Source organism: Ursus americanus, chromosome 24 (assembly GCF_024610735.1).
Source record: "Ursus americanus isolate L20-20 chromosome 24, mUrsAme1.1.p, whole genome shotgun sequence".
Lineage (NCBI taxonomy): Eukaryota > Metazoa > Chordata > Mammalia > Carnivora > Ursidae > Ursus > Ursus americanus.
The window spans coordinates 17,943,959-17,963,212 of NC_142150.1; the positions used below are offsets into that span (position 1 = coordinate 17,943,959).

At 38.3% G+C, this 19,254-nt stretch overlaps 1 protein-coding gene across 1 annotated transcript in view; it reads right to left on the minus strand.

Moving 5' to 3' along the window:
• The window catches only part of DCDC1 (doublecortin domain containing 1), a 419,738-nt gene that overhangs the window by 21,298 nt on the left and 379,186 nt on the right, over positions 1–19,254 (minus strand). Inside the window, exons 30-36 of the mRNA XM_045808577.2 lie at positions 16,930–17,115; positions 15,329–15,532; positions 13,836–14,037; positions 10,916–11,068; positions 10,101–10,202; positions 4,928–5,064; positions 3,508–3,690 (exon numbers count right to left, since the gene is read on the minus strand). Of these exons, the coding sequence (XP_045664533.2) occupies positions 3,508–3,690; positions 4,928–5,064; positions 10,101–10,202; positions 10,916–11,068; positions 13,836–14,037; positions 15,329–15,532; positions 16,930–17,115 (1,167 nt within the window). The remainder of the gene's footprint in view (positions 1–3,507; positions 3,691–4,927; positions 5,065–10,100; positions 10,203–10,915; positions 11,069–13,835; positions 14,038–15,328; positions 15,533–16,929; positions 17,116–19,254) is intronic.

The window sequence follows — 19,254 nt, forward strand, 5'->3', positions numbered from 1 at the left end:
AACGTGACTTAAATACATAGCTATTTCACTTGGTTTTCACAAAGATCTATTTACACGAGACAAAGCTAATAAGTTCACAAAATTCTTTCAAGAAAAACAGTACAAAAAGGCTCTAAAATATCTAGTCAGCTTATGACCTTCAATGACATTCTTAAATTCTTGGTTTTTCAAATGTATCTAAACTTACTCAAGTATCTTCTTTACAGCGGGTCATTTAAATCGTGTGATTTTTGCAATAACAAAAGCTCATAATAAGGGAACAATGTTCTGTGCATAATTCCTTACCCACGATCTGTTTTGTGGGTTTAGCTTTCACAGACTAGTCCTCTCAGGATAGGGCACGCGGGCATCACAGAACTACTGCAAATGCCCTGCAGGCATGAGGTACTTGCCTTGACAAATCAGAAGGACCTGTTTCCCTCCTTTCGGCTTCCGCTTATGCATGGAGAGCTGTGCAGGCTGAGAGAGAACACACTGGTTTTGAGATTCTGTAGAATCAAAGGGATGTTGCAGGGATGGAGAAGACAAACGCATCAGGACCACAGAAGGAGGGGCCGGGCAGCCATAAATCAGAGAAAGATGCTGGCCCTGAGGAAAGAGCCACTAACCCTGGGGAGGGAGGCGCCTTAGCGCACTGATGACAGATGAGCCTGCACCGGCTGGAGATGAGAGTTGCTCTAGCAATGTTCAAAGAGTGGGTAGGAAGAATGTGGTTAAATCATCCAGAATAGCCACAGCAGTGAAAGAAGCCGAGAGAAAGTCTGCATTAGATGGGATTCAAATACCATCTGGGGGTTTTATTACAGAAAGTCGAGGGAAGCACTTTGAAATGTGTTCTGTTCCTCATTTCTCTGGTAAAAGTACCAACCACTGAAACGGGCTTTCTTTGGAACTGGTGGTGTTAGCCAGACTCCCCAGTGAAATCTGAGTCCTACTCTTCCTGTTGTCTATTTGTTTCACACACAGTGCACTCTCCAGACATATTCTTTATAGCCTGATAGCCTGAACAGAAACATTTCTAACGGGTCACAAAGGATCTCATGCAAGTTCCCAAATACAAAAACAGACAGCATGGAAAAGAAAAGGACAGATATCAGAAAGAACATCTTTAAAAAAAATAATAATAAAGCAAAGGAAGAAACAATACTCAGAAACTTTCTAGACATTTCCTAAGTATCTTTCTATATCTGAGACCACATTAATCTCTGTAACATTGCTTGTACCATGCCATTACCTTATTCAGAGAAAGCTAGTGGTTCAAACACTTTAATCTGGGATAGTGTAATGGACTGAACTGTGTCCTCCCCAAAACTCATAGGGAGAAGCCCGAAACCCCTGTTATGCTTGTATTTGGAGAAAGGTCCTTTAAGGAGGTAATTAAGATTAAATGAGGCCATAAGGGTTGGGCACTAATATGACAAGACTGGCCTTATTAGAAGAGTTTGAGGCACTAGAGATCCCTCTCTCCACATATGCACAGAGAAAAGCTATGTGAGGACACACAGGGGTGAGGTGTGGCCATGCACAAGCTGGAGAGTCCTTTTCAGAAACCAACCCTGATGGCACCTTGATCTTGGCCTCTAGGACTATGAAAAGTAAATTCCTGTTGTTTAAGCCACCCAGGCTGTGATATTTCGTTATGGCAGCCCAAGTAGACTAATACAGATAGCATGTGGGGTCCACCATATGCTTCTAAACTATCTCTCCAGTAGTATGTATCTCTCCCTATTTCTGAGTCCAAGCACTGTCTATGTCATATGATTGATGAATCCTAACAACGATACCCCTTTATGTTCAGTGCCCCTCATCCTTATTAATGCTTTTTCTGAAGCATTAAGATATTGAGTCTTACCCATTTCTCAAGTTTCATCAGAGGTCCTGATTGATTCCTCTGTGGAGCCTTTCTCCTTCACCCCAGGTGGGCAGTGTTCCCCTCTCTGAACTCCTACTGAACTTCCTGCCTGCACTACTAATTTGACCTTTATCACATGCTGTTAGTACTTCTCTGAGAGGAATGTTAGATCCCTTAGCTAACACATTTTTCTTACAATCTGTATTCATCATTACAAAATATGGAGCGCAGAGAAAAATACACAAGAAAGAAAGGTGGTGACCTTTATTAGCTCACCAACAACCAGACCATCCAGTAAATACTTTCAAAAATAAAATACATCTTTGTTTCCAAGTGTATGCATATGCATATACAGAATCCAACTCCACGTGCTTTATGCTATGTGTCTTTCACTTAGTCTGGAACGTCGACAGTAGTCATTATTCTTTCCAAAGGTGATTTTAATTGAGTCATAATATTCTATCCTATGTACTATAATTCATTTAACCAACTCATTTAACTTCATTTAACCATTGATGACTGTTTAAATTATTTCCAATATATCTGGCTTTTTTTCCCCTAATATATCTGTGTTATAAATATCCTGTGATAAATACTCTTACCCAAAAACCTTTGCATAAATTCATTAAAAATCCCTGAGATAAAGTTCTAGAACTCTTCTGGGGTGCACCTCCTACTCTATGCATCCTTATCAGCTTCCATGAACTCCTCCAGGTCAGTCTACTGCCCTGTCTTGCCTTTCCCTCCAAACAACATCTCATTTTTATATGACTTCTTCTTGGCCCAGCAAAAATTCTATGAAAACATTTCACAAAATTAAAAAAGCCAATTATTTGACCACAAGATAAGACTTTAAAAAGTCTACCAAAATCCATTTAGTAGTTGCCTAAGGTTTTCATGTAAAGAATAAGGCAAAATGTCAAATATTAGAACTATATCGTTATTTATTTATTTGTTTATTTATTTATTTATTTATTTGAGAGAGATTGAGAGAGAGAGGGTACAAGTGGGGAGAGGAGCAGAGGGAAAGGGACAAGCAGACATGAGGCTCAATCTCACGACCCTGAGATCATGACCTGAGCCAAAATCAAAAGTCAGAGGCTTAACCGACTGAGCCACCCAGGCACTCCGACTATATCCTTGATATTACAAAAATAAATGAACTGCTACTTATTGCTTCCTCAGTCAATGTTTTAACTTTGAAAGTGGAAAGTTTGCCACAGTTCCAGGACCCTGGGTAGTAAGAATTTGATAGGTTTTCTCTAAGAATACTGTTGTTTTCCCTACAGAAAACATATCTAGTGAATAATTCCTGATGGGGAAATAAATCACTCTTTTATGAATCGGGTTTTAAAAACCACAGGAAAACTATTTACTCTTTTAAAGTTTAGATTTTCCTCTTTCACTACAGTGGATTTAATTATCATTGGTCCCTCCTGGCCAAGTGTCATATTCTGATTCACACACATGTCAGACAGCATTGAGCTCATTTAATCATTATATCCACCCTGTGAGTAAAGTAATATTCCCATTTTACAGATGGAAAATGAGGTTTAGAGAGGTAAAATAATTTGCCTAACCTTATAATCTAGAAATGCCAGAGCCGGGATTTGAATCCAGGCGTATGAAGCAATCTCCTTTCACACTAGATTTACCTCTGAAATAGTTTTGCCCCAGGCGTAAGTGCCTTCTTCAGGTCTGCCTCCATTTAGATAAATCCAAACTCGTTTTGCATCCGGTTGCTTATACAGGCTGCTCTGCCCTACGGCGGCGATACGTTTAGTTTCAACTGGAGGATTTCTCTCGGCTTGCAGTTCTTGAACTGTTAAAAGGTGCGCCTGGTAAGAAAAGCCCGGAGAATACCCGGGTTAGAGAACTGCCTGGTTAGTGTGTGTATGAAGAATGTGATGAAGCAGAAATACTTATAATTGCAAATTATATTTAAAAAATTTTTGGAAGTGTATTACCCTTTCTTGTCACTGACTCTTCCGTAAATTCCCCTTGCTTCCATGAGTCACCAAAGGCAATAATAACCATTAAAGTAATAATAATAAGGCACTTATTTTGGCAAAGCACTTAACTTTCATTTATAATTTGGAGAAATGGATGGAGATGTGTTTTTGGATTTCTGCGTGGTGTTTCTCCTACGGAGCAATTTCTCTGCATCTAACAAATGAGTTTTTGATTAGAATCACAACATCATTTTCTTTAACCAAGAAATGCTTAAGGGAATGTGCATGACTGTTGCTTGAATCTTCACTCTCTGTCTTTTAAAATACAGCAGCCACCCTTATACTTTGCCAGATCCCTGCCAGGCAGCTTTTCATCCCACTTCAAGCATGTCCTAGTTCAATGCTTTGCATTCATTCCCTGGTCAGTGATTTATCCTTCCCAGCTTGGCAAGAAGTCATATTTCTAGCAATGTCAATTTCTTTTTTTCTAGTAACCTTGACTTGGGCACACGCCTAAGATTTAGATTGAACACATTTCACGATTTGAGAAACCCTATTAAATAAGAACATATCATTTTGATGAAAAACTTCACAAAGCAAAAAGTTTTCCCAGGTCTCTATCCCCAGTCCTCTCTCAACAGCTGACCTTTCTCTTCTCGACTTTTTTATGTCTGGCAATCCTGACTGATTAACCAATTGGACTGAAACTGCTTTTTGAATTCCTCACTCCTGAATGTCTCCATTGCAATTAGTATTTTGCTCCTTGCTCTTTCTACATATTGAGACATACCCTTAGGAGTGATGAGCAATGAAGCCATAAGGCTCAACTTGACTACACTTATTCTAATTACCTTTGTACATATCCACTGGGCCTTTTTCTCTTCCTTGCTAAGGTCATAATTTCTGGTCTCCATTCAAACAAAACAGACTTTCATATGAGCTGGCTGTCTTTTAGATAACTACTCTCCAAATGCCAACTCAAGGCTTGGCATATGCTTATGTGGTCATAACTGACCAGATGCTGAGGATATATTAATAGCGTAATTTTAAAATTCAATACTATACTTTTAAAACCTTATTAAAGAGGCAGAGTGTTTAATGTCTGAAGTCTTGAAGAGCGTACCTCTGTATGTCTTATGAGTTCCATGAGTTTAATTTCCTCTTGAGTCTGCTCAGTCCAGCCTCCCTCCACCACCACCGGCTGCACGGGGCTTTTGTTGGGAACCATGGAGGCCGGCTGACATGCTGCTACTCGCCGCCCTGGGGAAAGAAGTCCCTGGTAATGTTGTTTCCGAAGATGGGCTTTCAGATTTCAAATAAATTGGTTTGGCGTTCTATGCATAAATCATTCCACTTGGGAGCATAGGCTAAAATACTAAATATATCATAAAAGCAAAGATGCCTAAGGTAATAATATCTAACAATGCCTCTTCATATGGGAGCTTGAGGCTTCAAATAGCCAGGATATGCATATTCACTGTACAGATGGAAAAGAAAGATAACATGCTGACTTCCACACTGGCCCCGGCCTCTCCTGCACGATATGGTTCAGTGGTAATTTAGTCAAATAGAATCCATGACCTATATAGCCCATCATCTCTTCCAGTCATGGAACATATGTTTTGTTCTCTTCACTAATAATAAGCCTTTCCCCAACAATTAGCTTAGCAGCCCGGGGATTAAGTACTTCTAAAATAATATTAACCCAAGAGACAGGAGGCCTTTTTTTCTATCTAATAATACCCGCAAGCACGATTAGTTTCTGACACCTCTGCTATGCCCTTTAGGTTGTTAAAAAGCTGTGGTAAGAGAAAATATTTATTGGAATACTGTACTCCAAAGAATAATTTAATAAGTGTGTTGATTTGAATGTACGCATTCTTTCAACTAGTCCACGTTAAATCATTATAAAATATTTAAAAATCATACTTATGGAATTGTTTCCTTTTTCCATGTTGAAGATAAACTCACACTGAGTCTCATACTGATCTCTAAATTTCTTAAGTAAAAATAATGCTTTCTTTTGCATGTTGCTTCTAGAAATTTATGTTGAGCACAGCTATCAGTCAGGCATCGTGCTAGATAAGGCCAATACAAATATGTTCAAGATTTAGTCCTTGTCTCAAGTTTGGTGGGGAAGGCAGACGTCAAGGAAATGATTACACCAATAATTGATTGCAATCGTGCTACACGATACAGGATCTATATAAAAGCATCTAACAGGGGCCTCTGCCCTAGCCTGAAGTGCCAGAGAAGGCTTCTTTGCAAAAGTAACGCTGAGGTGGATAAAATAATAGAAATACTAACATGAAGTTGAGTCCTAATTTTGTTGCCAAGGGAGTCTTAATATGCAGATTTTCAGACCATGACTACAAACAAAACTCTTTGAAAACATTTTAGTATTTGCAGAGAATAAAGCATTTGCGCTCTTGTGAGCTCAAGTTTGTGGAAATAGATCCAGCAATTGAAATAAGTGGCAGCAATGACTTTTCAGGGAAACCAGAATTCTACGTACCTAATAAGCATTCTGTGCAATTTATGGATGTGGAGAAAACATAATTGAATCAGTCAGCCAATGAGTTACAGTGGCAATGCCATTAGGTTATGTGCTTTGGAGAAGACCACAGTGGTACAAGAAAAATACATAACACAAATTCACACAAATATAGTTTTTAGCCTACTCTATTCATAAGGGGCAGACGACATTAATTTATGACACATAAGTATTTTATTTATAGTGCCTTTTGAACAGTAAAACTTTGCTCCACAATGGAGAGCTCAGCAATAGTTTATCATTTACTCTCTTAAGAGCCAGGATTTGAATGTAGGAAAAGAGCAAAAACCATTATGCATTATTTGTTTTTTGTCAACTTGCTTCTAATGGTCTTTAAAAAAACTGAATGCATTTGCACTATAATTTTCATAAAGAGACATAAATTTTTCACAAAAGGTCTTGGTTCAGGGAAAGATGTTCATAACAAACTACTATTTATGTAGGTAAGAACACAAATTGAAACCAAGCAAAAATGTATTGATTAAATTATTTTTAATTTTCTTATTACATTCTCCATATATTCTATTTTATTTCATATGAGATCTGGGGAAAGCAACGATAACAGCTAACAATTAATGGGGAAAACTAGAGAACGTGAATGCTTTGCTGTTCTTCCAAACTATAAATCTCACCCAGACAGCTCCCCCCACATCCCTCCCTTGATCAAAGGCCCACCCTGTTTCACCATTATCTATGTCTGGTGGGTAAGCCCACGTCATTTGAGGTTTTAGTTGCCAAATCCATTTAGCTCTCACACTAGATACAATGCTCCAGCATTGCCTACTATGTAACAAAGGTGTTACTTTGGCTCTCACACTAGATACAATGCTCCAGCATTGCCTACTATGTAACAAAGGTGTTACTTTGGCCTAATCTGCCATTTCTTCATTTCATTGATCAGCTTTTAAGACCCCAAGTCAGAAAATGGGCTGCTTTCTTAGGAACCCTTATTCACCCTTATTTAATATTTCCTGCGTATTTATTATGTGCTACACATGCAGTGAATACTTGACATTTGTTACTTCATCGTAAAAACCCTACAAAGTTATTACTAGTATTGTGATTAATATTAGCAATGACCATACTTACAAATGTAAAATCAGCTTGGCACAGTACTTTATAGATGCTTAATGAACATTTGTTGCATTCACCAATGGCTATGATAATGGACAATAATCTACTTAGCCACTTTCACACCTCCCATACCTCCTTTTTCATCCAATCCTCAAGAAGCTCACCATCCAACAGGATCTGCAGGTTACTGAACTTTGACTTGTTCTTATTTATCTTCATAATCCCAACAACTAGACAAGTTCTTCCTCAGAGTAGGTATTTTATATGTATGCATTGAATTTACATTTCATAGCAGGAAATATAACAGTTTGTCAGTAGAAACAAGATTTATCTTAGCATTAAATTCTAAGAGAAATTTCATTAATGGATTCCTCCATAATGGACTCCATCTGACATCTATCAACAGTGATACTGCAGATGATACCAACTGAACTTTAAATGTTTTTTTTTAAATAAATGCCTTTTTAATACTTAATTATAATAAAAGCTGAAGACATGATATAAAATCAGAATACGATAAAGGCAGCTCTGCCTGGTGCTATTTTCAGTATGTTGCTTTTTATTGATTTAGTTTGATACAGGAATAGACCTTAGAAAACTCAGTGGAATGAATGGTTGAAATCCCGTTCATTCTTTAGTTCAACCATTCTACAAGTATTCACAGTGGAAATAAGAAGGTAGTAGAATTTATAATGTAACATAGGGAAGACAGTCACATGACCAGGTAATTATATTAATGCAGTAACGATTATCATAGGGGAAGTTCAAGGTATGATAAACCACATTATTCCTAACATGGAAAAGGAAGGCTTTTAGGAAGAAACAACAAGTAAGCTGAAAAGTATTTAATCGGTAGAAGCAATCCAAAAGGACAAGGGAAAGAATCGTTTGAGGCAGAAGAAACTAAATTGTGCCAAAAGCTCAGAGTTAAGAAAGCACCTGATATGTCTCGGGGACTGAAAAAGAGTCCAACTGGTGGAGTGGAGAGGACAAGGAAAGAGAGCAGCTTATACAGAACCAGATCATGAAAGACCACAGAGGAGTTTCATCTTTGTCCTAAAGATAATAGGGAGCTGTGGAAGGTTTCATGCCTGGAGTACCATAACACCTTTGTATTTTCGCCTGATCACTCCAGCTTCAGAATGTCACCATTATGCATAGAATAGAAACTACTGTCAAGACTGGAAGCAGGGAGTCAAGTAACAAAGCTGTTCCAGTAATCCAAGCAATAGATGACAATAGTTAGAATTTAGATAATACAGTTGGGGATGGAGACCAAATTCATTTGAGAAGATAGATTGGAAGCAACAAGGCTTACTGATATTTGCTTAGAGAAAGTGAGAGAGGGCGATGCCAAGGATAACTCCCAGGTTTCTAAGATGGAACACCTGGGTGGATGGTGGTAGGGTCCATGGCTAGAAGAAATGAAGGAGATACTGGACTGGTGATATGAACCCTTTAGTTTTAGACATGCCCTTGGGAAAATGTGTAGTAGTTGGAATAGCAGAAATTACCAGTCATGATAGATGTTTTTCATGTACACCCAATTATTCTTTTGGAAAGAACTGAATAATAGTCATTTCAACCCAGAGTTCTGTCTAGTGCACTTACAACTAATTATGTTGCTTATTGAATTCACGTGCTTTTGACAATAGACAGTGTGCTCACTTAAGAGCTGAAATTCTGTTATGGCAATTACAGATCCTGAAATGTATTCCTTTCTAGACTAAAGTCCATGATACACCGTTTCTCCCCAAAGAACCATCTGGTATCTCAAGTGTTAGGAATAGTATGAGGTCTGGAACCTAAGATTCTGTGACAAAGAGAATGAAAGAGGAGAACAAGTATTGCCAATTGATTACTTTGACTATGAATAGCATATCTTATGCTGCCTAACACGAAGAAACCCTTCTGAGATATTAATATTGACCTTTGAAAAATTCAGTACTTTCTCACTCAGACTATAACATAAACAGGGGCGCCTGAGTGGCTCAGTCTCTTAAGTCTGCCTTCGGCTCAGGTCATGATGCCAGGGTCCTGGCATGGAGCATCAGGATCTCTGCTCAGCAAGGACTCCACTTCTCCCTCACCCTTTGCCCCTCCTCAGCTCATGCTCACTTTCTCTCTCTCTCTCTCTCTCTCTCTCTCTCTCTCTCTCTCTCAAATAAACAAACAAAAAAAGACTCTCTCCCTCTCCCTCTGCCCCTACCCTGTGCACCTGCTCACACTCTCTCAAATAAATAAACAAATCTTAAAAAAAAAAAAACAACAAAACAAACAAACACAAAAAACAACCCCCAAACTTCCCCAGCAATACCCAAGGAATGGACCAAGAGTTTTGTTTAAGGACTAATTTCAAAGCCCACAAAATGTTAGTTCAGAGACTGTTTCAATCCCAACATAGGGGTTACATGACCCAGGCACTCTCCTAATTTTAAAAATTTACATATAATTCATATGGTATTAATTTAAATATAAAAGTTACAAATATAAAATCAGTACCGAAAGATGTATTATTAGGTTTTAGACTTGCTCAAGTGACTTTTGTGACACAATATTTATAGTACTCAGTTAAGCATCTGGTATCTAATAGTAGGAAAAAACTTCTGGCAAATTGGGGTTACATTTAGAATTAAACATGGTGATACTTGATTTAGTTCATACTGACCTTTTAACTGTCTCATTTTGTGTTTCATGGTGTCTAGATCAGCCAAAATTTTGTCCTTTTTTAGCCAGTTCCGTTTTTCTAATTTTTCTGCTTTCTGCAAAGCTAGAAAAAATACGTGATATTTTATCTTGCATTGTATTATCAACAGTAATTTATCATGCAAGCCAATAATTTATAAAGAACTTTCTGCTCCAAGAAATAGATTCAATTAGAAATAAGTAATTAAAAGGTAAGGGTCATTAAAAGAAACCTCATTTGAAAGATGACAGGGCTTAAGGCATTTCTTTATGGAATGGAGAAGGGGGGGAAGAAGAACAGTGCTGTTTTATTATATAGATTTACCATATGCAATAGCCATATTTCATTTTCCACTTCCACAAACTATTTGGAGGTGATGAAAGCCTGGCTTGGAACCATTCATTTTTTAAACATCCACCTACTGCCTAAAGGGTGCAATTCTTAAAAATGAAAATGTGCAGACAGGTCGTCTTCAGTGTGAATTAAACTCATTTGTTATTTTCTAATGTATACCATTATTCTCAGTCTTATAGACCAAGGATCTCTTTATCAACTAAATTAGACATTTTTCCATGCAGAATACTCCATTCCAGTAAGAAAAAACAGGCAACTGAGCAAATACAAGAGTATAGCTCTCCTTGTGCACATGTTAATTGATGGACCTCCTGTTCTTTGCATAAATGTAATGTTATTTTGTTGGCATTATACACACTTAATTCTTTTCTTATGGTGACACAAAATTTATTTCTCTCTCCTTTATACACTTGTTTGAAAACAAGCAAAAACAAAAAACTTACCCTTCGGAGATAGAAATGCTTCACCGCAAGATACCCAGATGGCAATGGGATTTCTGAGGACAAGAGTAAGCAAAGACTTATCTATACCATCCAAACTATCAGATGTCACAGACTTTGGAAACAATTTGGTGTTCACTTTCATTCTTGGGTTTTCTAGGAAACAAATGGCACATTGACCAATGCACAATGAATAATGAATAAATTTGCCTCCTGAATTTGTTTATTCAAAATATTTCCTTTCTCATTAATGACTTGATTTAAACAGGTAATACCTAAACCAGATGCTAATACATAAATATGATCAGAAACTTCATATGCAACCAAATAATTTAAACTAATCTGATGGTAAATATACTTTTAAATTCCTTTCTTATGCTTTACTAGTTATGAAAGAAATCTGAGGTGGCTTACTAAAATACCTACTCCGAAGAGGAATAAAATAGAGAATAAGAAAACTAAGGACAGGAGGAAAGAAGTATAGCAATAGAGTAAAGCCAGAGATAAAATGCCTCAGTGTCTTCATCTTTTAAATGAACAATAGTATCTATCTCATTCTGCTGTTGGGAAAATTAAAAGAAAAAAGATGAAAGTGCTTAGAATAAATGGTGTTTGGTCTATTTAATTGGACGAGCATCCAAAAAATGCTAGGTAAGTATTTTGTTATTGAATGGACATGAAAGCCATACTTTTCATTTTCATTTTCATTTTCATAGAGTTAAAGCACAGTTTGGGTTCTGAGCATTATAGTAGCCCAAGCAAAGAAGAAAACACAATTTCAAGGTTCACATGGCCCACACAGAGAGAGAAATTCCGCAGAAGATACAACTTTCTTGGTCCTGAGATCTGAGAGAAATCTATTTCAGGGTCTTCATAAGGGGGTTATTTGTGAGGTAGCAAACAGTACCCTATAATAGAAATGAACAATAATGAGAACTTACAACATGCTGGGCATTTCATTAAGACCTCTGCATACATTACCTGCATACAGGTAAGTCTCAAAATGATACTCTGAGGTAGGTCCATTCCTCTTTTACAAAGTAACTGAGGTTTAATCACATAGCTAGGTAGTGGCAGAGTTAGGATTAGAACCCAGGCCATATGCCTCCAGAGCCTGTGCCCTTAACCACTATCTCCACCGCAAACATGATACTGAGTTTCTGACTGATGCCTGTTTTTTTCAAGTTCCTCAATGCAAACTGATGGCATAACACAAGCAACGATTCAGTAAAAGGGGGCAACCCGCTAATGGACCAGCCTGATTCAAGGATAACGTCTAGATTATAGAGGGGAAGGGATGGCCATACCTTTTTAGTACTCCAGCATGAATAACGTTACTTCCAGTCAAGTTTTAAGTAACAATTTGAAAGAAGAGCCTTTGAGATTGTAATCTTCCAGAACCTAGAGATCAGATATTCTACATGCCAAGTAAAGGCCAAACTATATGCTTTAATGATTAGCTAGGAATTAAATGTTGACATAATTATTTTTAAAAACTCATTAGAAAACAGGACAAATAACATCATTGTGAAATAACAGAAAATATATATATTGGTCTCTGCCCTAAGTTCCTGGCAGAGAGCTTCTAAAATTCTGGTCATTTTCTAAATGATAAGAGTACCAGGAGCATCTTTTATAATAATATTTTGTCTTTGATCCTGGTTCCTGATGCAGAGCTCCTAAATCCTTTGGAATTTCCTGGATGATAGCAGTATCTTGTTTTCTAATGAGATGACTTTTGGCAGACTCCTGGATAAAAGCTGGTCACCAGAAAGACCAAGCCATGATAAGAACCTTGGAATTTTCCACCCTACCCTTTATTCTCCAGAGAAGGGAGAGACGCTGGAAATGGAATTAGTGAACAATCATACTTACATGATGAAATATCCATAAAAATACCAAAAGTACAGGGTTTGGAGCCCCTCTGGATTGGTGAATGCATGGAGATGGTAGGAGAGTAGTGGGCTTGGAGAGAGCAAAGAAGTTCTGTGCCCCTTCCCACACACCTTGCCCTACTCATCTCTTCCACCTGGATGCTTATCTGTATCCTTTATCATATCCTTTTATAATAAACCAGTAGACAGTAAGTAGACCTTTTCCTTGAGTTCTGTGAGCTGCTCTAGCAAATTAATCAAACTGAAAGAAGGAATCATGGGAATTTCCAATTTAAGCCAATTGGTCAGAAACAGGTCTGGACATCCGAAGTGGGGGATGGAGCAGGGAGCAGTCTTGTGCGACTGAGCTCTTAACCTGTGGGATCTGATGCTATAACCAGGTAGAGAGCGACTCTCAGTAAAACAGTGGAATGCTGAGATCACTCTGCTGAATCACTGTCAGTTAAGACTCATTTGTGTTTAACAAACTGTTGCTGGGGACACAGTTCCTGCCCTCAACTTGTACGTAGTTCGATGAGACACACAAAAATGTAAACAGATAATTATAATGCAGTGTGTTAGGAATGGCACTGCAGGTCCTTTCATTGGTGCTCTGGGAGCAGTGGAGATGGGCAGGGGCAGGTAAGGGCAACTAGTGGGCAGGGGTATAGAGAGGACATCTTCTCTTCAAATAATAGAAAGAGATTTGCATTGATCCAGCCCCACCTTCTTAACTGGTCTCCGGTTCGTTTTGGTTTTAAATTTTACAACAAGAGCTGCTCATGTTACATGAAGTAGCTAAATTGTCAAACATATTTTATAAATTCGAGGCACTTTATTTATTGTTTTGGTGCTGAAACCAAAATTACATTATTTTTTAGCTTTTTCTTCTCATTCAGCAAGGTAAAAACTATCTGAGAATCTCACATGAGAGCAGCTTCCTATGATTTTGTAATTCTAGAAGGGGTGACTGAGTCACAGAATCACATGTAAATTTTTTATGATGAAAAATAAGTAGAATCAGCTAAATCCTATAGAATGTAACCAACCTTTCATACTTTTAATTGTTGTCTCCTTTGTTCGAACTGGGACTGCCTCTTTCTTTTGTTTCTCAGTGTTTCTCTGGATAAAAGATTCTTCTAGTGCCCATAAAACCAAATCACGTAAGGAGAGGATCGTGGTCCCATCTTCGACATATACTTTGGAGGCTGCTCTGGGGAGACCAAGTTGCTCCGTGCATTCTGTAAGAAGCTAAATAACACAGATTGTAAGGAACTGTTGAGACAAAGTGATAGGGCTGGGAATAATCGTGAAAAGCTTATTATTTTAGAAATTTGAGAAAAAATCCATTAATTTGGGAAAATAGAAAGCTAAATAACTCCTGACTTGATCTTTGATTAGAGACAATTTTTGGTATCAGACTGTCCTACATAGTCTCACAAAATTAGTCCACTCAAACTGTGAAAATTTGCTCCAAAAATTTAACACAGCAGCTGCTGTATGTTAATACATTTTATCATCAGAGTATTTATTTCCTAAGCAGTGTTCAACTTAGAGACCCTCTTTCAATTTTGTTGCTTTATAAGGTATAAAATTGTAACACTCGTTTTGATGAACTGCTTTAAAACAAATGAGTAGTTGACTTTCAAACCCACACTAACACATATTATTACCTCCATTTCGCAGATAGGAAAACAGGCTGAAATGTTAACATTTTGTCCAAGACTACAGAAGCCAGCTGTGGAGCTCAGGGTGAATCTTGGAATTGCTAACTTTTGTGATTTGCTTAGTTCACTTAACAATATCTTAACAAAAAGGCTACTTGTAGTCAACCAAAAAGGTGAGCGAACGAGGGGGTGTGTATGTGTGTGTTTACAAGGAAGTGTCCAGGGTAAGCCCATATCATATTTAATGTTGCTTATAAAATATGCTGTTACTGGCACTGGCCAGAATGTATAGATAAGATAATCGCCAAGCAAAGCAGGGACAAAGCTGGGTCTGGACATTTTGAGCTCTCCTTCCTTCCTGCACGGAGCAGCCTCTCCGACAGAAACCACATGTTCCTTCTTAACGCAACTCTTGCTTCTTCGATTTGAGAATGAAATGAAACAACCTGTCAGCAAATAAGTGCTCAGATTTTCCAAATGATAAATGAGGTGGCATCTCTTAGAATATTCAGATGACATACAACTTGAAGCTGGAACGGGAAGGAAGGCAAAATAAAAGGGGGGGAGCATTCTCTCTATCACACAAGTGTAGAAAATCTGGTAGCTTTGTTTTCCCCCTGCTTCTATGTATCTTTGCTCTGGAGCCAATCTAAAAAACCATATTCTGGTTTCTCATTTTTCTAAGTCTGTATCCAAAGAAATACAATAAAAAAGAATATCTTTAAGAAAACAGAGATCTTGATCTCATCAGCCTAAATTGGTGAAACTGGCCAGGGACATTTATCATTCAATCCCATTGCTTTTTTCTTGTCAGAAGAATCACTATTATCATTACCTCGGAGGATGCAAGGAACGTTTAAGTGATAGCCACTTACTGTGGGGAATGTTCCAGCCACAATTAACTTCCCATTTCGATATCCATCTCCATTTTTGTATGCAATTATTTTCACCGCCTGCTGGTGCGTAGCTGCCGTACCACTACGAGATACGACTTGCGTGCAGGTCTTCATCCGTAAAGATAATAGACGTTCTTCATAATAACTTAGTGTTTTCTCAGCCTCATAAGAAGATAAATCAGCCTGATTAAAAAAAAACAAAAACAAAAAAGCACAGAGGTCTACTCAAGCTTTTTCTTTTAGTTTTTGTTATTTTGGTGTATTTCAGTCTCTTAATTTAATAAATATTCGCATGCACCTGTCTGTGGTATCTGAATTTTGAGATGTTCACTGCACATGCTATAGGTATTGGGTACCACAGTGGGAAGAACATGGGGTCGGAACTCTGTTCTCTTCCCCGCCCTGTCACTGAGTCTCTAGGTGACTGTCGGCCTCTGGCTTGTGTTTCTGGCCTTCTGTTTTATACTCAGCCTTCTCCTGTGACAGGAGTTGGGGGAGAAGGATGCCAGGGCCAGAGAAAGCCTGGCCTTGAAGTAATGGGATGCTGGCACTACAGATAATCTCTTCATCTTTAACTTGAGGATGTGGTGGCAGATAGTGATGAATGGGGAGGGGAATGCGTGCAGTCCTAATCTCCGTGCTAATGAGGGTGGTGAACACCACGCTTCACCTTTCCCTTTCCATCCCTACTCAGGATGCTGTTTTGAAGGAAAAACTCTGTCTGAGATGCTTTAACACTGGGGAGTCTTTCCAATCAGCGCACCAGCACCTCCTTAACCCCACCATCACTAAAGCAAAGCCAAATGCCTTCAGACTTCCCCGGAGGACTGACTTCTTTTCACCTTCAGAGTTACTATTGCACTTAATGTTTATTACAACTGTTCCTATCCCCTCTAACCCCTCCCACCCTGCACTGTGGATCCAGTTTAGGAGAACGAGGAGAAAGATCTGGAAATGGAGAGACCGAGTCCTGGAGAGCACACCAAATTGGAAGCTTCCCTTAGAAATTGCTCCTTTTTGTATAGGTGTGTAAGATCCCGGTAGCACGTCCTACTCTAAACTTCTTAAATGGTGCCATTTTAAATTAAGATCACAGGAAAGTGGCAGAGATTTTTTTTTTCTCTCCATGAGCTATAAATAGTATTAGACATGGATGCATGAACTCAGGCACCCAACCTGACCAGCCATTAACGAGACGTCAAATTTCCCCTGAAATGTTCCGTACTAGTAAAAAGAAGTTTGTCCTGTGAATGTAGGCAGAAAAGCTGCTAACTAAGTAAAGATTTGCAGTTACTTCCTCATCTAAAAGCAACACAGAGAGCAGTGGAAGGTGTTAGTAGGTGATTAAAGCCGCAGAAGTGCCCAATTAACTTCAGAGAGTGTATCGAACTATTAATAGACAATGTATTTTAAATTACAATGGGGAAGAGGAAATCAATGCAGGTGGAATGGTAAAGGTGCATCAGGGGAAGATGAACTGGATGAGTGGAGATGAACTTGAGTGCAAGGTGGATAATGAATGCATCGAAGTTTCCAAGTGATGCCACACATGTATTAGCAGAGCTCAGGTCATTACACACCTTTGCCACACTGATGACCTTGAAAGGCCCTCGTGAGGACGGCTTCCGGGTCTTGGAGCCTGAGGCACAGAAGAATGGTAGCCCTGGAAGCAATGGCTTCAGCCCCTTCTCTGCTCTCAGGGATCGTCCACATGCTAAGCAGAGCGTTGTTTTGTCCTTTCCAGTGAGTGAGACATAATAGTATCCCTAAAAAAGGGAACAAAGATGGTTTTATGTACGCACATCTAAAGTATGATAGCATTTTTGTAGAATACTTTACAATACAAATAGAGCACTTTTATAATCCCCAAATGCTAAATTTGAAATCTCAACATGAATGCATCGTTTTGCTCCCTAATAATTACATATTTTTAAAAAACACACTTCCAAATTCTGTTGACTGAAAAAGGCTAGAGGCAATGACAATTCAACATCGATGAGTATAACTTATGTCAAGGATCAGGGATTCCTGGAGGAATGGCCAGTTCCAGATTTGGGGCAAGAAATACGTAAGGTGACCAAGTGATGTCTGTTGGTGCCTGGAAAGAAGAGAAACCATCCAAGAGTAAAGAAATCAGTTTAAAAGACACAAGAACCAACAACATGAAGGAGCCTCCACTGGCCCAAGTGGGACAATTTGGGAACAACAAAAAGAACGATAACCAAAACACTTTGGATATGCTTAAAAATATAAAGTCCCATGAGCTCATCATGATGTTAAAAATGCTTATAAGTAAACTGGCACCAATTTATAACTCGGAAGCCTGGCCATTAGAAAGTGTGGCCGATTATTTGCAGAGATGGCCACAAGAAAACCATCCCATCCTGGTTTGCATGTCCTTCTGAAATGTGACTTTGTTGCTCCCCCAAACAAGAAATCTTTCTCTTGTCCTTTCCTTGAATCTGAGCAAGACATTGTGACTTGCTTTGGCCAATGTAGCATTAGGAAACGGGAGGCAAACAGATGTGTAAGACAAGCTTGCACATTGGAGGTTGTTCTTTTGGCTTCAATGGGAACCCTGAGACTACAATGTGAACAAACTTGAGCTAGCCTACGTAAGAAGCCTTGAGGAGAACCAAGGCCCCCAGCTAACAGCCTGCTAATCCCCAGACATGTAAGGGAAACCATCTTTAACCATCCGGTCCCACAGAACCACCAAACTACTGGCATACCACCAGATGACCTCATATTTGGGTCACATTACTAACATTGGGTAAGACCAGCAGAGTGGCCCCACTGAGCCCAGCTCAAATTTTTGGCACACAGAGTTAAAAAAGTGGTTCTTGGTTTAACCGACCGGTTCAGGTGGTTTATTATACCACAATAGATAAGTGAGTGGATAGAAAGAATTAACATTTATCCTACCATCCCTTACAAACCATATTTTTGGGTAGTCAAATACCTAGTTGAAGAGGATGAACCTCGTTGAAGTTCTTCCCTATATTAAAAGTTCAGCTAATAAATGTTGGGGGAAATGATAGATAAAATTGACACTTTTGAAACTCCTAGTGAAATAATTGATTTAGGCAAAGATCACTGAAGAGTGACACTAGATGAAAAGGTCATTGGGAGATTTGTTAAGTGTGAGTTTAGGTTCTAATCATGCCCACTGATACCCATTATCACTAAAAATGGGAAATCTAGACATTGTATTCCTGCATAAGTGATCAATATGAAATATACCATAAACCCATGATGATTCTTGTCAAAAAATGTTGATCATAAATCTAATCACAACTCTAGTGTTAAATTCCTTTTACAGGAATCATAGGGGCGAGAGTAACAAATTTAAAAATGCCGTAGGAAGTAAACAGACAAATCCAAATAAGGGGCATTCTATAGGACAATTCTAGAGTCTACAACCAAATATCATATAAGGACCTTGCTTGAATCCTGACTCACATCAACTAATCATAAGAAGAATTTTTTAGAAGAACCTAGAAAATTTGATTAAGAACAGGGTACTTGATTGATAGCCAAAGGATTATTGTTAATTTTGCTAGATGTCATAATGGTATAATGATTATGTAAGAAAATCGTATCATGTCTGGGGTTTGTAAAGATTGCAAAACCTTGATAATAGTTGAATTTGGATGAAAAGTATATCAGATTCATTATACTATTCCATTTTTTCATTATACTATTTCTATTTTTAGTATAGAATAGTATATACTAAGATATAGTATTTTATACTATACTATTCTATGTATGAAAATTTCCATAATAAAATTTTAAAGTACTTTTATATAGACTCTCTAATTTGCTTTGGTCCTCACAAAGCTAAAAGTTAAGTACAGCCAGAGTTATTATCATTCTCACTCAATTTACAGATGAGAAAACAAGAG